Source organism: Loa loa, assembly GCF_000183805.2.
Source record: "Loa loa unplaced genomic scaffold supercont3.344, whole genome shotgun sequence".
NCBI lineage: Eukaryota > Metazoa > Nematoda > Chromadorea > Rhabditida > Onchocercidae > Loa > Loa loa.
Window position 1 is genome coordinate 43,937 of NW_018108524.1, and position 19,296 is coordinate 63,232.

The following is a 19,296-nucleotide window of genomic DNA, read 5'->3' on the forward strand; positions in this document are numbered from 1 at the left end:
TTTTGTTTTTTTCTGTTTCAATTATAATTTCACTCTCGAATTGTATTATTCAAAATAATAGTAATAATGTTTTTTATTGGAGTAAATTACATTTTCACACAATCTTCAACTATCCTTGAGATATTTCACGCAATCAAATAAACTCTTGCCACCTATTTTCTTCTTCTGAAGTTTAATCACCTGCTGATTATTATCACTATATATGGATGGACCCGTATTTCTCGTCTCATCATTATCTTCCTCAATATTATCATAATAGTCGTTCGATCGCTTCTTTCTTACTGATTGTGTCGAACTCATTGGCTTAAACTGCTCAGGATGCATTAGTATTGGTAACGGTAATGACATTATGTTCGGTAAGAGTAGCTTATTATCAAAATGTGACAACAACATTTGCATTTGTTTTGCCATTAAATTCACAGGTTGTGACATGTCTAGTCTTAAACCTGCCGGTGGTGTTGTATGTGATATCACTGGCGCAACTGTCGCTAGAGTTGGGAGGGTAAAAATTAGTGGTGGAAAAGTAAATAAGGTCATTGATGTTGATGGTGATGATGTTAGCATTGAACCCATAGGTATCGATGTTGTAGTAGCGATATTTAGATTTGGGAAGTCTAAAGGATTCAGTAAACTTTTCACAGGATGTGAAAGTGCTGATACTCCTGATAGATTCGTCTTTTCTTTGAGTTGCATCTTCTGAGACATCGATTTGGAATCACTGATGCTCTTCCCACTGGTAGACCATGTTTGAGATCCAACATTCTGGTACACTCCCGGTTGTACTGGTACTGGCGGTGCATCCGAATCATCATAGTACGGATCATCCTTGATGATGTAACGATGTAACTTTTTGGAATCTTCCAGCGGTTCAATAGTTGAGATAAATCTAAAATATTTTAATAACTTTTCTCAAATTATTGCGATAAACAACAAATAACTCCCCCCAATATAAACTTTTTTTAACGTAAAGTTTTTAAGTAAAACTTGGAAAATACCGATTGATAAGTTGAAAAGCGTTTGCAAAAAGTTTGCATTGTGTCGGAGAAAGTCCTTGTTCTTGACATACTGTTAACAATATACCTGGATCACTGCAATATCAGTTCAGTGTGAAATGGATATTTGGTTATTCACCGGAAAACGATTCCAAAAATACTCGTTGTTTATATTGCATGAACGATTTCTGAGCAGTTTACGTTTTTTTCAAAACGGAATATTTGATCTATGAATACCGACGGATGAAAACATTCCGATTTAGATTCAGATCGAAATTCAGATCTTTTTAAGCGCAAATTGCTCAGAGATTATCTATGATAAATAAATAAGAAAACATCATGCGGTAATATCCATTCATCTGTTGCAAATCTTGTCCAACAACGAAATATGTGAATTGGATTAGTAAAATGAATTCTGAGTGATTTCATTTCAATTCAGTAATTAACCTGGCAATTGTTTTCCGTAATTTCGTATCGGCTAGCATTTGTGCAGCTAAATTCAAATTTGATATTGATTCATCATTTTGAAAGTTTCGAGCACTGCAGGTGATAAATTTGCACATTTTCGAATTACTTTTGCAAATCGGTATATCATCTAAAGCAGAATACTTTGGAGAGCCAAGAATCTCGACATCTCTTCCTCTCATCGGCTCTGATTGGAACTGAAAAATGGTCGAAATTTATTGCAGAAAGCTTTTCAAGTTTTTGATTTCATTTCTGAAATAAACTTAGAAGTAATGATTTGAAATTTTGCATGAGGAAAAGAGAACTTCTCTGGATATCATCAAATCTGACTGCAGTGGTTCTGATGCGCTGATAATTGGTCGGACAAAGTTCAAGGCTCCCTGGATTATGTCATTCAATGACACTAAAAAGTTTTCTGCTTTTTTTTCTTTTGAAAATAATTATTAAATAACTTAATTTGTCGAATAAAGAAATTTCAATCGAATTTTGAAATTTCGAAAGAAATCCATTCTTTCATTCCGATGATGTGAAATTTGCTAAAAAAATCAAAATACTGAATGTTAATTCAATAAGTTATATTATAAAAATCTTACAAATCTGAAATTCGAATCAAAGGATTTAATTTATTTCAAATTTGTATGCTTAGGATTAAAATAAATATTTTGTATGGTTAGGATTAAAATTTAATGGAAAGTTGTGCACAGCAAACCTTGTCGTTTTGCATCTTTTTTGATATCAGTAAGCTTATCACCATATACAACCACAGGTAGTATGAAGATAGCAGATATGGGATAAAAGCAGTTGCGTAACATGTTGCATCAACCAAAGCGATTCATTAAAAATGCTTAATTTGGGGCCGTAATATGAGATCTTTCAAGTTTAATAAAACTTTCCCGAAAATAAGTTATCACTTTTTGTTTTATGCCATACAAAATTGTTGTCAAAACAGAAGGAATCATAGTAATGTTAGTGACGGAAGCAATTGAAGATAATGAAGGTAGCAATAATAGTAACGATCATCGTAATAATTAACAATAACAATAATTAATCAATCGTAATGATGTAAAATAAAAATGATAGCGATAACCGATGTACTTAGTGATACGACAAACTATATTGCTGATAATCAATAACTAATGTAATTATAACAATTAGTGACATCGAGTAGAAATTTGATCTGATTCTTTCCCAATTGTGATTTTTAGGAGAACTTGTAAATCATCCGAGATGAGCAATTAACACATCCATTCATGAATAATCATTATTTTAATTATCAAACTGCTACTTTCAGATTCAAAATTTCTCGCTTCAGAAATTGCTGCTTCAGAAGGATAATAGCAACAACGGACTAAGAAAGAAGAAGCGTGATTGTCCATCAGATGATTATGAAATGAAACTGTTAACAATTTTTACTTTCGAAAGTTAAGAAAGTTGACGAAATCCAAAAAAAATTTGAAGAAGCTTTTATTACTTTTATTAAACGATCTAAAAGGATGACATTATTATTTTCGAGGTCATCCAACAGAGTACGCCTCAAAGTGAACAAGGTCATGGTACAATTTGTCCTCGGTAGTATCAATTGTCATACCACATCACGCCGGTTTTTAGAATAATGGTTTCGATCGATTTTCTTTTTATTCCGATCAATTGATTTCATCTATTCAATGTAACAAACAGTAGCGTTATTCGGACTTCGGAGAAATTTCCGGAAATATGATTCATTCCTATTCAGTCATCACGTAGTTCCCTTCTTGTTTATTGAACGGTCAGATAGTGGTTCAAATAAATTTCCAACCAATAAACGATAAACAAATAAACAAAAACATTTTTTTATCAAAAACTACGAATAATTAATTTATTCGAATAATTTTTAGCAAAAAATAAAAAAATAAAAGTCGGCAAAGTTGAGATGAAAATTGAATTGTGCAGGTGACAATAAATGTCTATTTTGGGTGGCAGGAAAAAAGAAAAAAGTGAGATAGAGGGAGAAAGAGAAAGAAACAGAGACGGACACAAGGAGAGAGAAAGATATGAAAAACGGGTTTCTAATCCAATCAAGGATAATTGGAGAAAAGGGGTCGTTCGTAACGATAATGGACAAATATATTTTCATTGTGACAATAAGATGACAATTGTATTATCGTCAACTCTTTAATAATTTCAATTCCTTGCTTTTTCAGTACACTTATTACTGCATCAACTTTAATATTTTCCAATTTTCATTGCTTTTAAAAATCGTTCTGTCTATTGTTCGAATAACTTTATGGATTGATCTGTTCTATTTAGCTACAATCCGAATGATCAAAAAGCATTTTGACAAAAGTTTAACAAATTTTTTCGTATAATAGTTTGTGAAGTATATTATCCAGACGTATCACTGAACTGTCAACATTGTCGCATCCTGTCGCAACTGTCTCTAGTATATGTTCTCTCATACAGTTCACGATAGAAAAAAAAAAAAGATGAACGTGAAAGCAAACAAAAAGAAGTGTACTTATTTTTTGGATTGAAATTTCATCAATAAAATGAAAATATTTCGTAAAGGTTAATTAAATGCATTAGAAATATTATTAATTTTTTTTTTTTAATGCAAGAATAAGCAAACCAAGAATCAATTTACTACTAAACATTTCAATCGGTACCGGACTGATTGGATATGTCCTATATCAGTGCAGAAGTGATATCATGCATCCCATATCAGTACAGGAATAAAAGAATACATGCTATATCAGTCCAGACTGACAATAGTATAGTATTGGTAGGAATCCTATCAGAAAATTAAAGTTAGTAAAGTTGAGAGAGTAGGACCGATAGGGAATATGCAAGAAAACGTATATCCTCAGTACGGTTTTTTACGGTAACATTGCCGTTACCTATGCTCTGTAGTCATCCGTTAATTTAACCTAAGCCAAGATTGCTGCCTAATTTTGCACGTGTATCGATACTCCCGGTCATATATAAATTAACTCGTTCCGATATTCGCTCCATTTCTTGATTTTTTTCGAGTTAAAGAAAGAAAAAACAGTTAACTGAGGAAGATTCAGAAAGTCATTGATAAAATTACAAAAACATTACGGAGTTTTGCCTGTATACCAAATCAGTTTGTTTTAATCCGTTTAATTTCACGACCATTTCACTAACACTAGTCATTCATAAAATCCACTTTTGATATCTCAGTAAAGTCCAAAGCTTCTGGGACATATATATATATATATATATATATATGTAATTCTATGATGTCTAGAATAGCCATTTCCATTGTAGTGAACATGCGTACTTGTGTGAGTATGCTGCTCAGAATATTAGAAAAGATACATGTTGTTGAATATGTACCTGCAAAGGTAAATTAGCTGTCACTATGGCTTCTAAAGCGATGATCAATGATGTCGAATATCAGAGAGATATTTCTCATCGATTCTTACATCGCAAATTTAAAACAAATTATCGAAAATGATTAAAAATAAACTGATAGAGTGTATTGCTGGTTGAAACAACAAAATGCTTATTGTGGGATGAATGCGCAAATGGGACAAGAATGGACTTCTGGACCGCAAATGGACTTCTTCACCAGTAAGTACTATCATTGAATTCACTAAGTACAGCTGTTAAATTCTTTTAAGCAAAATAATTCCTATGCCGAAAGTGACATGAAAATATTTCTATCCGCAAATTATCGATTTTTTTTTGTTATCTTTCCCCTTCAAAAAAAAAAAGCGGGATAGTTGACTGCCACCCAGACTACATTAATCTAGCTATTACCAATAGAATCTGTCTAATAGACATACCCAAAACTAAACCAATCATGTTACTATTCTTAGGCTCTTTAATTAAATAGTGAATTTATGAATGGTTGGTTAGTGGCTTGAAAGAAAGAAAATTGTGGATTACTAAGAATTTTATTGAAATTTGAACATTTCTAGTAATTCATTATCAATATGAAATCAAAGATTACAGTACATCAATTTGATACAATGGAAGTTTTCTCCTTGATCATTTCAGTATTTTGTTTTACTTTTGTCCAATAAATGTTTGAATATTTAATACCGGAATTTATTAAAACAAAATTGATGGACTTTTTCGGTAATATACACATTAAAGATAACTTAAAATAGTACCATTGTATTTAACACAACATACTGATTCAATAATTCAAATAATTTCCTCTCAGATAGCACTGTGATCTTAATTAGCTTCAAAATTTCCGGATGAATTCAACACATTCAATTAGTACCATTTTTAACAATCAAATTCATTGTCTCCGGAAATATTCAAAATATGGTTAATCAAACTACCTTTGGAAAAACGGATTTAACATCGGAATATTAGCATAGCCTAAATTTTCGATTTATTTTCTCTTTTACCGTATTCGACTATTATACTGTCGGCATTTATCAGTAAGTGGCCCAGAAATTGGATAAACTGTTCCAACAAAATTTTTGCCTTCCTGCATTAAATTGTAACTGGTGATGACGAATGGGCATTCGTCTAATTGGAACTGAAAATGATGCCAAACTTTAATTTAATCCATCAATGAAACCTTAAGCAATGTCACAACCCATTGCTGGTTAAATATTTGTCACAAATCACTTAATAATGCTAATTATTTGGAAAAATTAAAACCATATAAAGAATTTTCTAAATTATTAAACTTACCTTGCAAGTGTTATGTGATCGTCGTGTGAGAAAGCATAGAGTATAAAGTGCTAGATCAAATTCTGGACTTGTGCCTATGAAAAATGAACCAGTCCGCTTAAGATATTTGCGCCAGCTGAATTTCACTGCAGCCATAATATTCTGAAAAGAAGAGAATTTCAATCATCCTTTGAATTAATTCAATTAATCACTGCCCTTATTAATACAACATTTACTCGATGCGCAACGACCAAAGGAGAAGAATTCAACTGATCTGTTTTTACTAAAGTAATTACATTTAAAATTCAATTTTATATATCTAGATGAATAATGAATTTCTTAATTAATTTAATAACCACACTTTTGAAATTAATTTTGCCAGATAAAAAAGTGAAAAAAATAATCTGATTTGATAAGACAGTACTGATACATATATTTGGTATCAATCTATCTTATCAAGTCAAATGTCTTATCATCAAGTAACAAGCTGTTCTTCATTATCAGCACCGCCTTTACCCATATTATCCAAATAAGTGACGCAACTAACAAATCGTCTAAGGGTGTATCCATGATAATCAAATTGTTGTGAAGCATTCCGCTCTAGTAAATAAAATCGCAGCCATGAATGCATTCCAATCACTTCCCCATTTTTGTGCTGAATTTTTCAATTACTGTTAAAAACTTTTCTGGAAATAGAAAAAAGCGAACATATGGTCGGTATAATGATAATTAGCCGGATTAGGTAGGATTAAATAGAATGATTGATAATGATAACGAAATTCTCTTTCCAGAGTTTGCTGTATAACTAGACTTGACGTTATCAATAAAAAACGGATTGCAATGTGTAACAAATGACAAAATTGTGTTGATAGGAAATTTTTAAATTTATCGAATTTCAAAAGCAAAATTTTAATGTAGGACTGATAATTAATAATAAACACCTCTCCCATGAAGACATGCTCGAATCCGGATGAATCAATGAGACCTTGTTTCCGTGAATATTCCCCAAACCATAATTGTTTAATCCAAGCACGGAATGTTCGCAAGTCGCTTGAATATGGATAATCTTGAAATAAATCTTCGTAATTATCATTCCATTACTTTTCACACTAAAAAATTTATTCGAAATTTAAAAAGGCATTTAGTACTTCACAACGATTCTTTGAGTTTGCAGAATACAAATTATAAAATTTCAAATTTCAAGGATTGGTTTCATTTGAAGATTAGTGGAACAAAACAGATGAATGATACTTTGCTGAATTTTGAAATATTTTTAAATATGTTTGACCTTTTTTCAGTAGAAACTGATGAAGGCTTTTCCATATTGTAGTGTTAAGGATCGCATCAAGATAATCATCAATGGCCTTTTTCTTCTGGAAATATCATTTTGAAAGCAATTAATCATAGAATTTATAATAAAATCCAATTTGTTATATCATCAAACTTTATGAGAAATGTCATTTAAATTGTATGCTTATATATTTTTTAAATTTTAATAAATTTATTTTTCCTCTTTTTTTCCTTTATTTTGATTGAATGGAAAAAGTTCATATAAAGAGCTAAAATTGAAAAAAGCAAAATTAATGCCTTTGGAGTATTTTTCTCTTGAATGCCAACTTCTGGTTGATATTCATTACTCAGAGCAATCCATTTCCTGAATGTATTCTTGTTTAATGCATTGGGATCTACCCATTTGAATAGCCTAAAAAAATGATCATTATCAAAATTTTAATTAACTAACTGTAGAGTTAACGAACTGACAAATTTCAAACAAAAATAATTTATCCTCATTAAGCAATTATATCAGGGATATTTTTTTTGTTTAGATATTTAAACTTTACCAAAATAATGCCCGTAATTAGTTCAGAAGTTGAAGAGGGACGATATATATATACTGTTATCATAAATTATGATCCCATAAAGAATTTCATCATCCAAACTAACAAATACAATGGAAATCAGTAATGATAAAGAACAGTAAATCAAATAGTAGTAAAGAGATGTGATTAGTAATATTCATTATTAATTTTCATAATTAATGATGAAATTCATTAAAGTTAATATTCAAGATATTTAAAGTGAAGAAGTGTTCTTCTACACTTCGTCATCTCATTTCTTTTCTTTGAAAAATTTTCTGTTAAATTATCAAGTTAGTGATACCTTCTCTTGGCTTTATCACTGGAATCACGAGTTGTCGTATGTTCCTGATAATCCAGAATTATTTGGTCATCGTCAAGTTGATTGATATCGTATTGTCGAAGTTCATTCACCATATTTACAATTTCACTGTCCAGCACCAGAAATTCTAGATTTTACAAATAAATAAATATCAGTTAATTCTAAATTAGATGAAAAATGAACCAAAGAAATGAATATACCTTGCAATTTTGGATACCTAGCACCAGCTGGTATACCTGTCACGTTGATACTTCGCACTTTTTCTGTTCCATGAAGGATAACAGATAAAATTGCAATCAAATATAGGAATGACACATACCATGTGGCAATGACCATTGTCCTGTAAAATTGCTTGTTATGTTTGAATGTAAGCAAAACAATTCAATGATCCAAATTTGAACCATTCTTTTTTTTAATGTTGACCCATACTTTGGATTAACATTTGTTATAAGCAAAAATTTTGTTCGAAAATAAAGTGCAAGCAGTCATGGTCATCTGATGCAGATGGTAAACTATTATCAATCACTGCAAACATGCAAATTAGATGTAAATTCACTTTAATTAGTAATTCACTAAATTAATGGGTGGTAGAAATCAAGGAGAGGTAGCTGTAAAATGGACCGATATATCTTAAAACTCTAAAAAAATTAATGAGTGAGCCCTCAGGTGTCTCACAGGAAAATAATGTCAAAAGCAGAGTTTCTGAGGGTTACAAGATATACCGGTCTATTTTACGATTATCTCTTCCTCATACGCTTAATTAGAAACAAATAAAACTTTCACATGGAAATGGAAATGAAAATTACAGCTGTTACTTTAATTTATGAAAACTAACTTTTGTTTATTCGTTCAGTAAATTCTATTCCAATAATGAACAAATAGTTGAAGAACGAATAATATTTGGACAAAGATAAATGACATTGGCGTAGAGATTGTGATAACTTAACATCATATCATTTGGTTAATAAATGAATTCAATTGCTTTTCTTATCTTAACATAGATAATTGATAGCACAAATGCTCACTTCTATCCATAAGTGTATGCTTAAAAAAATTGCAATTTTAATGTTAAAAGTGATTGATAAAATTGATGACGTAGTTTCACTGCAATTTCTATTATCTTTTATCATTGACAGCTAAAAGACAGCTGTTCTATTTCACAACAAGCTCAAAAACAAATATGTTATTATAGATTAAACGGTGAATTTTAAAAATATCATTAATTTTTGGTTACCAAATGATTTCCCTCAGTGATACTTTTACAAAACTTGGCCACAAATATGAGGAATCACTTAGTAAACCTAATGATATCAAACCAGTAAAAGGTATATGATAACATTGAATGCTAAACACTATTAGAAGATAGAAAAGAAAAAAAAGTTTTAAAAAAGAGCCTAAATTTTCGTTTGATAAATTCGAAATATTTTTTTTTGAGGAATTTGGTTTTAAATATATGCGGGATGTAGAAAAGAATAAAATGCAATTATCTTTTGGAAAAAATAGTGGTTGAGAAAATGAGGCGCTGAAATCTACCTATATGCTCAAACTATTATTGATTTATTTGAACTACCATACTGATGTATGAACTACCATAACTCTCGTTGATACAAAAAAAAAGAAAAACCATGGCCAAAAAAAGAAACTTCGCGAGAAATAACTCTATAAATTATTTCGCAAAAGAAAAATATGAAAAAAAGAATAAAAAAAATAAAGTAAGAGTTTATCAGGAACATTGCCAATGTTCGGTTATTTAGTAAATTAGTTCTGTTGAACAGACACGTCAAAGATGTACGTGTATCACATGAATGTAATTAATTTTATCCCAGACTGTCACCACTTTGTTGTGACATTGTTTTAGTTTGGTTAACAGTTAATTTTAATTTGAATCACGAATCATTTTTCTTTAATTTACAATGTTCAAGTCGAATTATGGCAATATCGGAAGAAATGGAATTGAAATGAACTGAATGCTTTTTGATTTCAATTAGAATTTATTTTAATTTATAATTTCCTGTTATTCATTAATTTATTGCCCTATGACGAAGTGATAAATTTGAATATATTGTAAAGCGTAGAACAATGAATGTAAATGCAACAAAAACTTACAATACTTTCAATTTTTTTAATGTAATTGTTTGCATTAAAATAAACAATTAAAATTATATACAAAGAAGAAAGATGACAGAGCGCAATAATTCTGTTTGAAATCGAATTTCATCTGATGTCCACAAAAAAGGCTCAATACTTTTACATATAATTGTGAGCGGTATATGTGATTGATTGATTGAAAGAAATGCTAAAGAACTGATGACAAATTGATGTACAAAGATGACAATAAGGCCACTTTTGTTGGCCTTATAATTAAGCTAATAGGTGTAAAAAAGAAAGAAAACAAACAATATGCGCATTGGAAAAGGAAAATTACGAAATTGAATGCTCAGAAACAACAACTCCAATTTAACTAATTAATATCAATAATAAAGCTAAATCTTTCTTGCAATACTTCCAAAACATCGGAACATTTTGAATGAGTTAAATCTCTAATCATCCCTTATCAATTAATCCATAATCTTTTTTGATGATTCGTCTTCCGATAACTGTTAGTGATAAAATGGTCTTATTTATCAGAAACATTATCAGTATTCTGCAATTCCGTATCACAATTGATTTTCTTCCATCATTTCATTATTTCTGCTTCTTTGACTCACTTTTCTTTTCCATCGATTTCAAATTTACCTTTCACCTTTCCTTTTCCCCTGTTTTCTTGACGTCGTACTTTATCTTCTTTTGCTTTCTTGATCATATATTCCCTCTCACTCATTACCTGGTCAAAATATGATCTAGAGACGATGTCGCGAGACTTTTGGAAGTCATCTGAAGGTGACTGTGATTGTAGAGTTAACTGAAAATTAGCATCATAAGTGATATAATTTTTGAATAGTACCTTCTTTTTTACATAAATATTAGAGAGCAACCATGTTATTTGAAAGTAAATAAGAAATCAAATCAACTGACCTGTCCACCAATCCAAGCCATATAATGTGTATCCAGGATATCATCTTCAGTCCCTTTCCCACTTTTAATTTGCTTGGCTACTTCTTGTCTGTTAGTGATTGACCCGTTAGAACGAATCTAAAAGCAAATTAAAAGTGAATGCTGAGTTCTAATGAGCCCTAACTTTCAGTTCTTACCAAAGTTATGATTTATTACATTTCTCCAAGCTGAAACCATGCCTTTTGCTATACTTTAGGAGTAAAATTATAGCACGGCATGACTACTTCAACAATTCTTCATCTAACCTTTGATATCAAAAACAAAAATACTTACACCATCAGCCTTTTTTGCTTTAGCTGCTAGTGTTTCACGTGGATCCTGAAATTTTGGGATAGCGGCTCGACTTGCATTTAATTCTTTTTGACTAAATTGTCGACCGCCTTTCACTTCCATCACAGCATCTCGATGTTTCCCTAAACATTTTTATAATTAAAAATTAAAAATTTAATCAGATAGCAAGATTTGAGGTGATGATTAATTTAATTTCATAAAATCAACTCCTCTCTTTTTCTCTCTCATTCTTTTCTTCCTACTTCCCCGCTTCCTCCGTTATCGTATTAATCTTGACACTTACCGAATAGCTGACCATTTTTAGCATCAGGATTTGCTTGTGACCAAATCTTTAATATACTTTCGCTAGTCTGATCACCAACAATTTTATTGATATCTTTCTTCTTTTCACCCTCCTAAAATAGACTTTCTTTGCGGAATTGTCATAAAACTACTGAATTAATTGCAACTTCAAGTAAATTTAATTTTTAAAGCACAATTTGTCCGACGAATTAGTTGAAAATGGAACTGTAGAAGAGTAGATCGTAATTCGTTAATTTGCAGTGAACAGATCACCGTATATGTTTGATCTGGTTATCCGATCAAGAGATGATCCCAGTCATTTATTTTACTATGCTTCTGAATCCTATCACTTCGCATTTCATTTAATTTTCAAATTGATTAAATAAATAGCGATATTTCACGTTTTTCGATTAATCAATCAATTGATTAATTAATTAATCAATCAGTTCAACATCATCATCATCTGTTCAATACTATTGATGCTAACTAAGCCATCATGTTTGATGACACGATTTTCATTTTGAGTGATATAAATTACAAAGCATCCGTCGGAAATGAATTTCATTAATTAGGAAACCTTCAAATTTTGATTAGTTTTGCAGCGAAAGATCTGAATCGTACAAGAAAACGTGTCATTTATAACTAAGCTTCTTATAAAAAGCAATAAAAGAAAAGATGAAATATTGGAGAAATTTTGGCATTCTTCTTCGAAAGAAAGAGAAAATTAGTAGGTGGGATCATTCATATCCGAAATTGATGATGAATTGTCATTAATAATAGACTAGGAAATGGAAGCCTAGTGAAATCATTAACATTAATGATAGACTAAGAGATGATAGAAAGCCTTCTGGTGATTAGTTACCTTATCCAGTACTTTGATGGCATGTTCTCGAATTCCGCCAAATGGTGTTAGGCCTGCTTGAGATGCAAGTTCTTTATCTCGTAACTGGGGACAATTCATCCATGGTACTACACCATCATTACTTTCGCTTAATTGTTTGCTACATTTGATTGGTGTTGCTGTAAAAAATGAAAAAAAAATCACCAATTTTGTCCTGTTTCTAGGTCAAAGATCAAGATGTTATTTGAGAAAACCTGTGACTTATGGAGACAGCATTCCTGTCCCTGAATTAAATTAAAATAATTCTGATCATTAAAGTTATCCGCCAAATAAGCAATTTTTTCACGAAAAAAGTCCTTTTTTTTAATACTCGAAAAAATAAAACAAACATTGGAAATGAATTTCATATTTGAAACTTATATTCGATAAAATCTTTTGTGAAACTTCTAAAATATAAGGTCAAAAAGATGTCATCATTCTTAAAGCTTTTTTATTACAAAAATCATCCAGTCCCTTTCTTTTTCCTTTGTAAAAATTGCAAAAATTTGTTTTTGCAGAACAAAAAATAAATAAAAACTAAAAAAAATGAAATTAAAAAAATGCTTTCCAAAATTTGAATAGGATGTTTCAATGTAATGAGCATTCTCTTAACTATTCCTTATTATGAGTTACATTATCATCGGTCCGTTTTATTATTTCTTAGTCATCCAGCATGGTCAGTTGTCCACTTAATCATTTACTCCCTCATAATTATAATGGATTGGTTATGTCTGGAACATCCAAAACAGAAACTGACAATCATGACCTCTCGTTTTTAGTAGTCTATTTTTTGATAATTTATGGATTAAATAATGTCAGTAGTATGTTTATCCATTTCTCAAACCAAAAGATTCTATACATGAAGTCTAATACTTGGATATTTACAACATAATTACTTACAATACACCGAATTGCAATGACTTCAAGAATCTTCGAGAAATTCCCGGCACTCTTCTTAAGAGAATTGATTTACAGGAACTTTAAATTAACCTCCTCATGTAAACAACATAATAATATGCAGTTTTTCTTTTTCCTTTTAAGCAAACAACAGCACCGTTTAAATATTATTACTATTACAGTGAAATCTGATAACTGATAATTTTCAAATGATTAGAGTGAATTATACTTTAAAAAGTTGGCAATTTAAGAATTGAAAAAAATGATATGCACATTTGATTCATTGTATTGTGACATTTAATTGAACAACAAATAAATTTAAATTGATTTAATATTCAAGAAATCTTCAACCATCGCCATAGCACACTAAAAATTCCGCTTGAAATAATCACTTCACTGGTCTACTTATCATTGTCCTACCAACGGATATCAAAATTTGAAAGAGAAATGCTTCAGTTTAAACTGATTATAGTAGTGGTAAATCACTGTTTGATCTTTTAAAAAATGGGTATTATTAAATTTTTAGAATTTATTTTGTGAAATTATAAAATTAAAATGAAACTTACTGGCATTTCGAATGGTACCAAAACCGCCGGTACCTTTTTGACTAGCATATTTGTTGGATCCATATTCCCATGGAATGACGCAAGGAAGAATGATTTTACGACGATGTTTCACTTCTTGTTGTTTTGCATATTCCTGCAGCTCTACATATCCATTGGAATAAAGAGTACAAAATGTACAATGCATGAAATTGTAAGGTAAACGATGCTGATCATGAAAGTTCATTAGAGTGATGTTGACAAGAGTTTGGATGACAATATTGCAGAAATCTCAATGGCTTATCTTGATAGTGATAGTAATTGAAAAAGATCGTGATTATACCAATGTATGATGATAATATCTCAATGAAATATCAAAAGAACTTTGATAATTCAAAAACATCAACATTTTTAGATGATTCAGATTAGCTTCTGAGGAAGGCAGAAGATTGAAATTGGACTTAAATTTTGAATTATCCTTGTCCAATACTTTGACGCTGTTATTCACCGCTATCAATGTCGTAGAGAGTTTTCGATAGCGATAAATAGAATATGACAAACGATTGTTCCGTTCAAGTAATTCGTTACATCGGAATGCCGAAAAGTTGAATTAAGAATATTGGGATTTATTCAAAATGATCAGTGATGAACAGAAGGAGCAGGAATATCTGAGAATGGTAGTATTTACTGTGGCCACAATGATTTGAGTTTTAGAATGAAAATGGTCTAATAGACAGGAATTAAGTAAAATTTATAGATGTCAGATTGGAAATGGAACTAGAAAGGTTAACTTTTTCGTACTTATTGATTGAAATGATTTAAAATGATTACATTTCAAAACATCAGCCAAATCTACACTTACAACTTCAACAACACTTCCCGTTTTTTCATACTATTTTGATGGATTACATCAACCTATGTGATCATTTCCTACGCTTTTTTTCAACGGTTCCGTTACTATCGATATATATATATATGCGTGTGTATGTGTAATATGTATGTATGCATGTATGTATGTATGTATGTATGTATGTATGTATGTATATATATATATATCTGTAAAAGTGCATCGTGGATCAATTTTTAGAAAAAAAAGAAAAATTTCGAACAACTGCAGATCCTCCATTACAAATGGAGTTTTGAAGGAATGTGATAAAGTTATGCAAGCAATAAGTAATGTTTGCGCAAGTTTTTCATTTGAATTATTTCCATTTCCTAAACTTTACTTTTCTATTAAATTGCCTTAAATTTTACATTAAATTGTAAAATTTATAATGATCAGGAAAAATGGCAGGAAATGTGTTGGCATGTCAGCAGGGAAGTCATTGATTACCATGGATCAGATCCAATGTCATTCCAAATATGTGACATAAGATAAACTCAAAACTCAAACAACAAAGATCGACTCAATTTTCATCGGATTATTCGAATGGAACATTAAAATTCGTCTTTCATGCATAATGTGATCTAATCTTTTGTAAACAATTAAGGTATTCTTTGCTCTCATATTTAGAACAAATTCTGTTTTCGCCAAACATTGAAAGGATCAATCTGTTTCAATGATTGAAAAGCAATTTCAAAAGGCACTAAATTGCGAAATAAATTGAATCGTTAATCATGATTACTGTAATTATCTAGGATTGTAAATTGCACCCGTGTATAATTACCTGTGATTTTGATACTATACCTGGTATACTATATATTAATTATGCCAAATCATACCACCCAAGTTGAATTGTTTACCACAGTATAAGATTCCTCAAATATATTTTTATGACCAACATTTAGAAAAGAAAAAGAAAAAACTTTGCAAATAATCAAATATTGATTAGTCGCTGTTAATGATTTTAATGAAATTATTATCATCAATAAATATTTGATTATAATCTATTGAAACTCACCGTCTTTTTATCCATCCTACTATCGTATCTTCTCGAAGATTTCCTTCGCAAAAAAAAGTAAGAAATTAGCGCAGTGTATTGTTGGAATTGGTTGAATCGTTCCTACTTTGTTAAATTTCAAGAAATACTGGAAGATGTCGTTGTCATTTTAGCTTCATCACTGTTGTGTCATCAAATCTTCCAATTTTCTTTTATTTACTTTCACCGACAAAATATTCGCAACTCTTCACCACATCTAAATAGCATATTTGTACAGCAAAAATTTCTGTCAACAATCAATATCAAATCGTTTCTTAGCGGAATATGTTTTGTTTCATCAATGAATGTTTCAATGATACTAACCTTTTCATACGTTAAAAAAGAAAAAAAACAAGAACAAAAACAAAATTTCAATCGATTATTATTTAAGGATCGAAAGGAAAATGTGAAGAAACATGCAAATGTAATCTATTGCTTATTTTATTTTTCGAAAAAAAGAAGATAGTATAAAGAGAAATTAGGAAAAAGTTGAAAAGGAATGGTAGCATTCATATATTTTGAATTGAACTTAAATTTCACAAATTTGATGTTCAACGTAATAATTTTCTTCGCTATTCATTTACATTTCATAGAGTTATATTTTGAAAAAGGAAAAAATAAAAAAGAATGTTTGGGAAATTGAAATACTTTTAGTGAATGATGAAAAATGAAAAATTGAACATAAATTGATGAAATTGACATAAATGATGCTTGTAATCAGTTTTTTCAATTAGATTGACAACGTACAGTATCCATAAGATTTAAACGAATGTAAAGAAATTTCATGAATGCTCGGAGACTTCACCAAAAATGACCTTTTTACCATCGAGAATTCGAAAAAATTGAAATGAAATTGAATATTGTTTTTTTCTTTGTGAAAATAAATGAAAAGCAGTAACGATGGAACATTAATATCACAAATTTAAAAAAAGAACCAAATTAAAATATAAAAGGGAAAAAATGGCTGATTTTTGAGACAGTATCGTGAAGAATGATTTTTATGATAAGTGACATGAATGAATGATTTCTGTGATAAATGATATGAATGAATGATTTCTGTGATAGCGATACGAATCGGTGATTTCCATGATAATAATAAAATAAATGGAATTCATTAACATGTAACTCATTAGAGAAGAAATTTTTTGAAATCTTTCAATTTAGTATTTATAGGTGCACATCACTTTGTTGAAAAACTTCGTCTATTTTTAAGATAAAATGTTCAAAAAAAGAAAATAATTGCCTAAAGGGTAAATTCATATTGAATGCTTAAAATTACGGAAGAAAGAAAAAGGAGACCTAAGGAAGGTGGATGAGATGAAATTCCTTTTATGCAAATTAAAAGACAGGCCTGATCAAAAGAAGCATAGCTTGATCATTACATCAAAACTTAATCAAATATCAAAGTAAAATTTTGATCTCAAATTGAAAAGTGTGTCACAAAATGTACTGATTCAAAGAATCCATCCACATTCTATCTGATATAAAATAAAGATCTCTTGGCCAATCATTAACAAGCCAAGTAATTGAGAATCATCAGCCATTGACAATCAAAACATTTTCCCAAACATACACTTCCATCAGATATTTTTACACATTGCTTTTTTATGTTCTTTTGGCTAATTTTATGCAAGCCTGTTGAGATTTACAATATATTGCATTTCTGAATCGATCATAGAATATTTCATCTTTTTCTTCGAATATTAGCTTTTTCAACACAGCTCGAAAGTAAAGTTTAGTAAAGTTGAAAGGATGTGACAGTAATGACTCAATAACAATTAGATAATTTGAGTGAGTTTATTAAATCATTAAATTTCAAGCATTTGAAGTGAAGAAGTTCTGTATAGGTAAGAATAACGAGGAAAAAGATGCCAATTAATGTAAATCAATTAGTGTTTTGGAAGTGAAAGATAAAAGAATAACTGATAAAGGGGTGATTCGATTATTTCGCAAAAACTCCTCTTGATGAGAACAAATGAGGTAGATATTCTGGAAGAGGATAAGTATTCAACCAGCTTAGATCAAGAAAGTCGGAGCGAATAATATATGTAGACAAAAATTTCATCTTTCAAACAGCTCTTGCTGAAATATTTCGAGTAAACATACTGGAAAAATTAAGCTGGTGGGTCAAAATTTAAAATTTTCAACTTTATATTAAAATTGAAGTTCGGATATTTAAATTTGCTCATTCAACAAATAACTGAGTTTAAGTGGAAAATGGAAATAACTGGTTTTAAAAATGGCTGGTAATAGATTAGTAAATTATTTGTTATAAAAAGAATCTGTAAGCAATTTCATTCGTAACTTACAGCGCTAATTACTTGATTGATGACCAGTTCAAACTATTTGAATGCTATCAAATGATCTTTTCATCAAAGTTCTACTCTACATTGCTTCTACTCATTTCAGTGATTACCATCCATGAATAATTTGTAACAAATTCATCACTCTCATCCCTCTAATTTACCACCCTCTTGTTATACTTCCAGTCCTCTGACCTTATTCTTCACTAACTTTGATTTCATTTCCAATTTCATCAAGACCATTTCGATCAAATTTGTCATTTATTAAATCATTTAACGCTCAAATATTCAATTATGCACGATAAGGAGCAGGGAAAGAGGGTGAAATCGATTAAACCAATAAAATAGTAAAATAGACATAGAGTGAAATTTAAATTAACTTAACAAAATTTGGTTATCAACGATTCCTGAAATGAGTTAAAATGAAATTTAAACTGAAAGAGAAGGGATGTATAGGAAGTAGTATAAAGTAGTATTAAGATATACACAGTCAATTAATAGAAATATTTTTTTCTTTTTTCTTTTTTTTTGAAATCGATGAAAGATGAAATGTGCACAAATGCATGCTTATGTCGCCTATCCAACAACATAATTGTTCTTAAATTCGCTAACATCTCGGGATGCACATTCCATTTGATGACTTTAATTTAGAAGTTTGATCATTTGCCGAAAATTGAGAAATTGTTTTGCGGGACGAATGACCAAACTTAATGACAACTAATTGAAATTTACTAATGACCAGTTAATTCAGCGAGTCGTGGTATTAAATCAATTATTCTTTATTATCATCCATTTTTCAGCAAAACTATAAAACGAACATATCAACAAATGATAGTAGCTTAAAATAGCTTAATCATTAAC

At 30.1% G+C, this 19,296-nt stretch overlaps 4 protein-coding genes across 4 annotated transcripts; all 4 read right to left on the reverse strand.

Moving 5' to 3' along the window:
* Positions 1-105: 105 nt before the first annotated feature.
* On the reverse strand, positions 106-1,639 carry LOAG_01200 (hypothetical protein; the record flags this gene model as incomplete). Its single annotated transcript, XM_003136740.1, has 3 exons — positions 106-886; positions 996-1,088; positions 1,440-1,639. The coding sequence occupies 3 exons, from the start codon at positions 1,637-1,639 to the stop codon at positions 106-108; spliced, it is 1,074 nt and encodes a 357-aa protein (XP_003136788.1).
* Positions 1,640-5,760: 4,121 nt separating this feature from the next.
* LOAG_01201 (hypothetical protein) lies at positions 5,761-6,245 on the reverse strand (the record flags this gene model as incomplete). Its single annotated transcript, XM_003136741.2, has 2 exons — positions 5,761-5,952; positions 6,111-6,245. The coding sequence occupies 2 exons, from the start codon at positions 6,243-6,245 to the stop codon at positions 5,815-5,817; spliced, it is 273 nt and encodes a 90-aa protein (XP_003136789.1). The 3' UTR covers positions 5,761-5,814.
* Positions 6,246-6,564: 319 nt separating this feature from the next.
* Positions 6,565-9,152, reverse strand: LOAG_01202 (hypothetical protein; the record flags this gene model as incomplete). Its single annotated transcript, XM_020445671.1, has 7 exons — positions 9,103-9,152; positions 8,468-8,607; positions 8,250-8,394; positions 7,707-7,791; positions 7,378-7,462; positions 7,031-7,155; positions 6,565-6,744 (listed from the first exon to the last, which is right to left on the reverse strand). Exons 2-7 carry the CDS (start codon positions 8,601-8,603, stop codon positions 6,565-6,567), a joined length of 756 nt encoding a protein of 251 aa, XP_020303891.1. The 5' UTR covers positions 8,604-8,607; positions 9,103-9,152.
* Positions 9,153-10,971: 1,819 nt separating this feature from the next.
* LOAG_01203 (hypothetical protein) lies at positions 10,972-14,460 on the reverse strand (the record flags this gene model as incomplete). The annotated part of the gene is made up of 6 exons (XM_020445672.1): positions 10,972-11,169; positions 11,283-11,399; positions 11,595-11,734; positions 11,896-12,007; positions 12,757-12,914; positions 14,238-14,460. The coding sequence occupies 6 exons, from the start codon at positions 14,458-14,460 to the stop codon at positions 10,972-10,974; spliced, it is 948 nt and encodes a 315-aa protein (XP_020303892.1).
* Between the last annotated feature and the right edge of the window lie 4,836 nt (positions 14,461-19,296).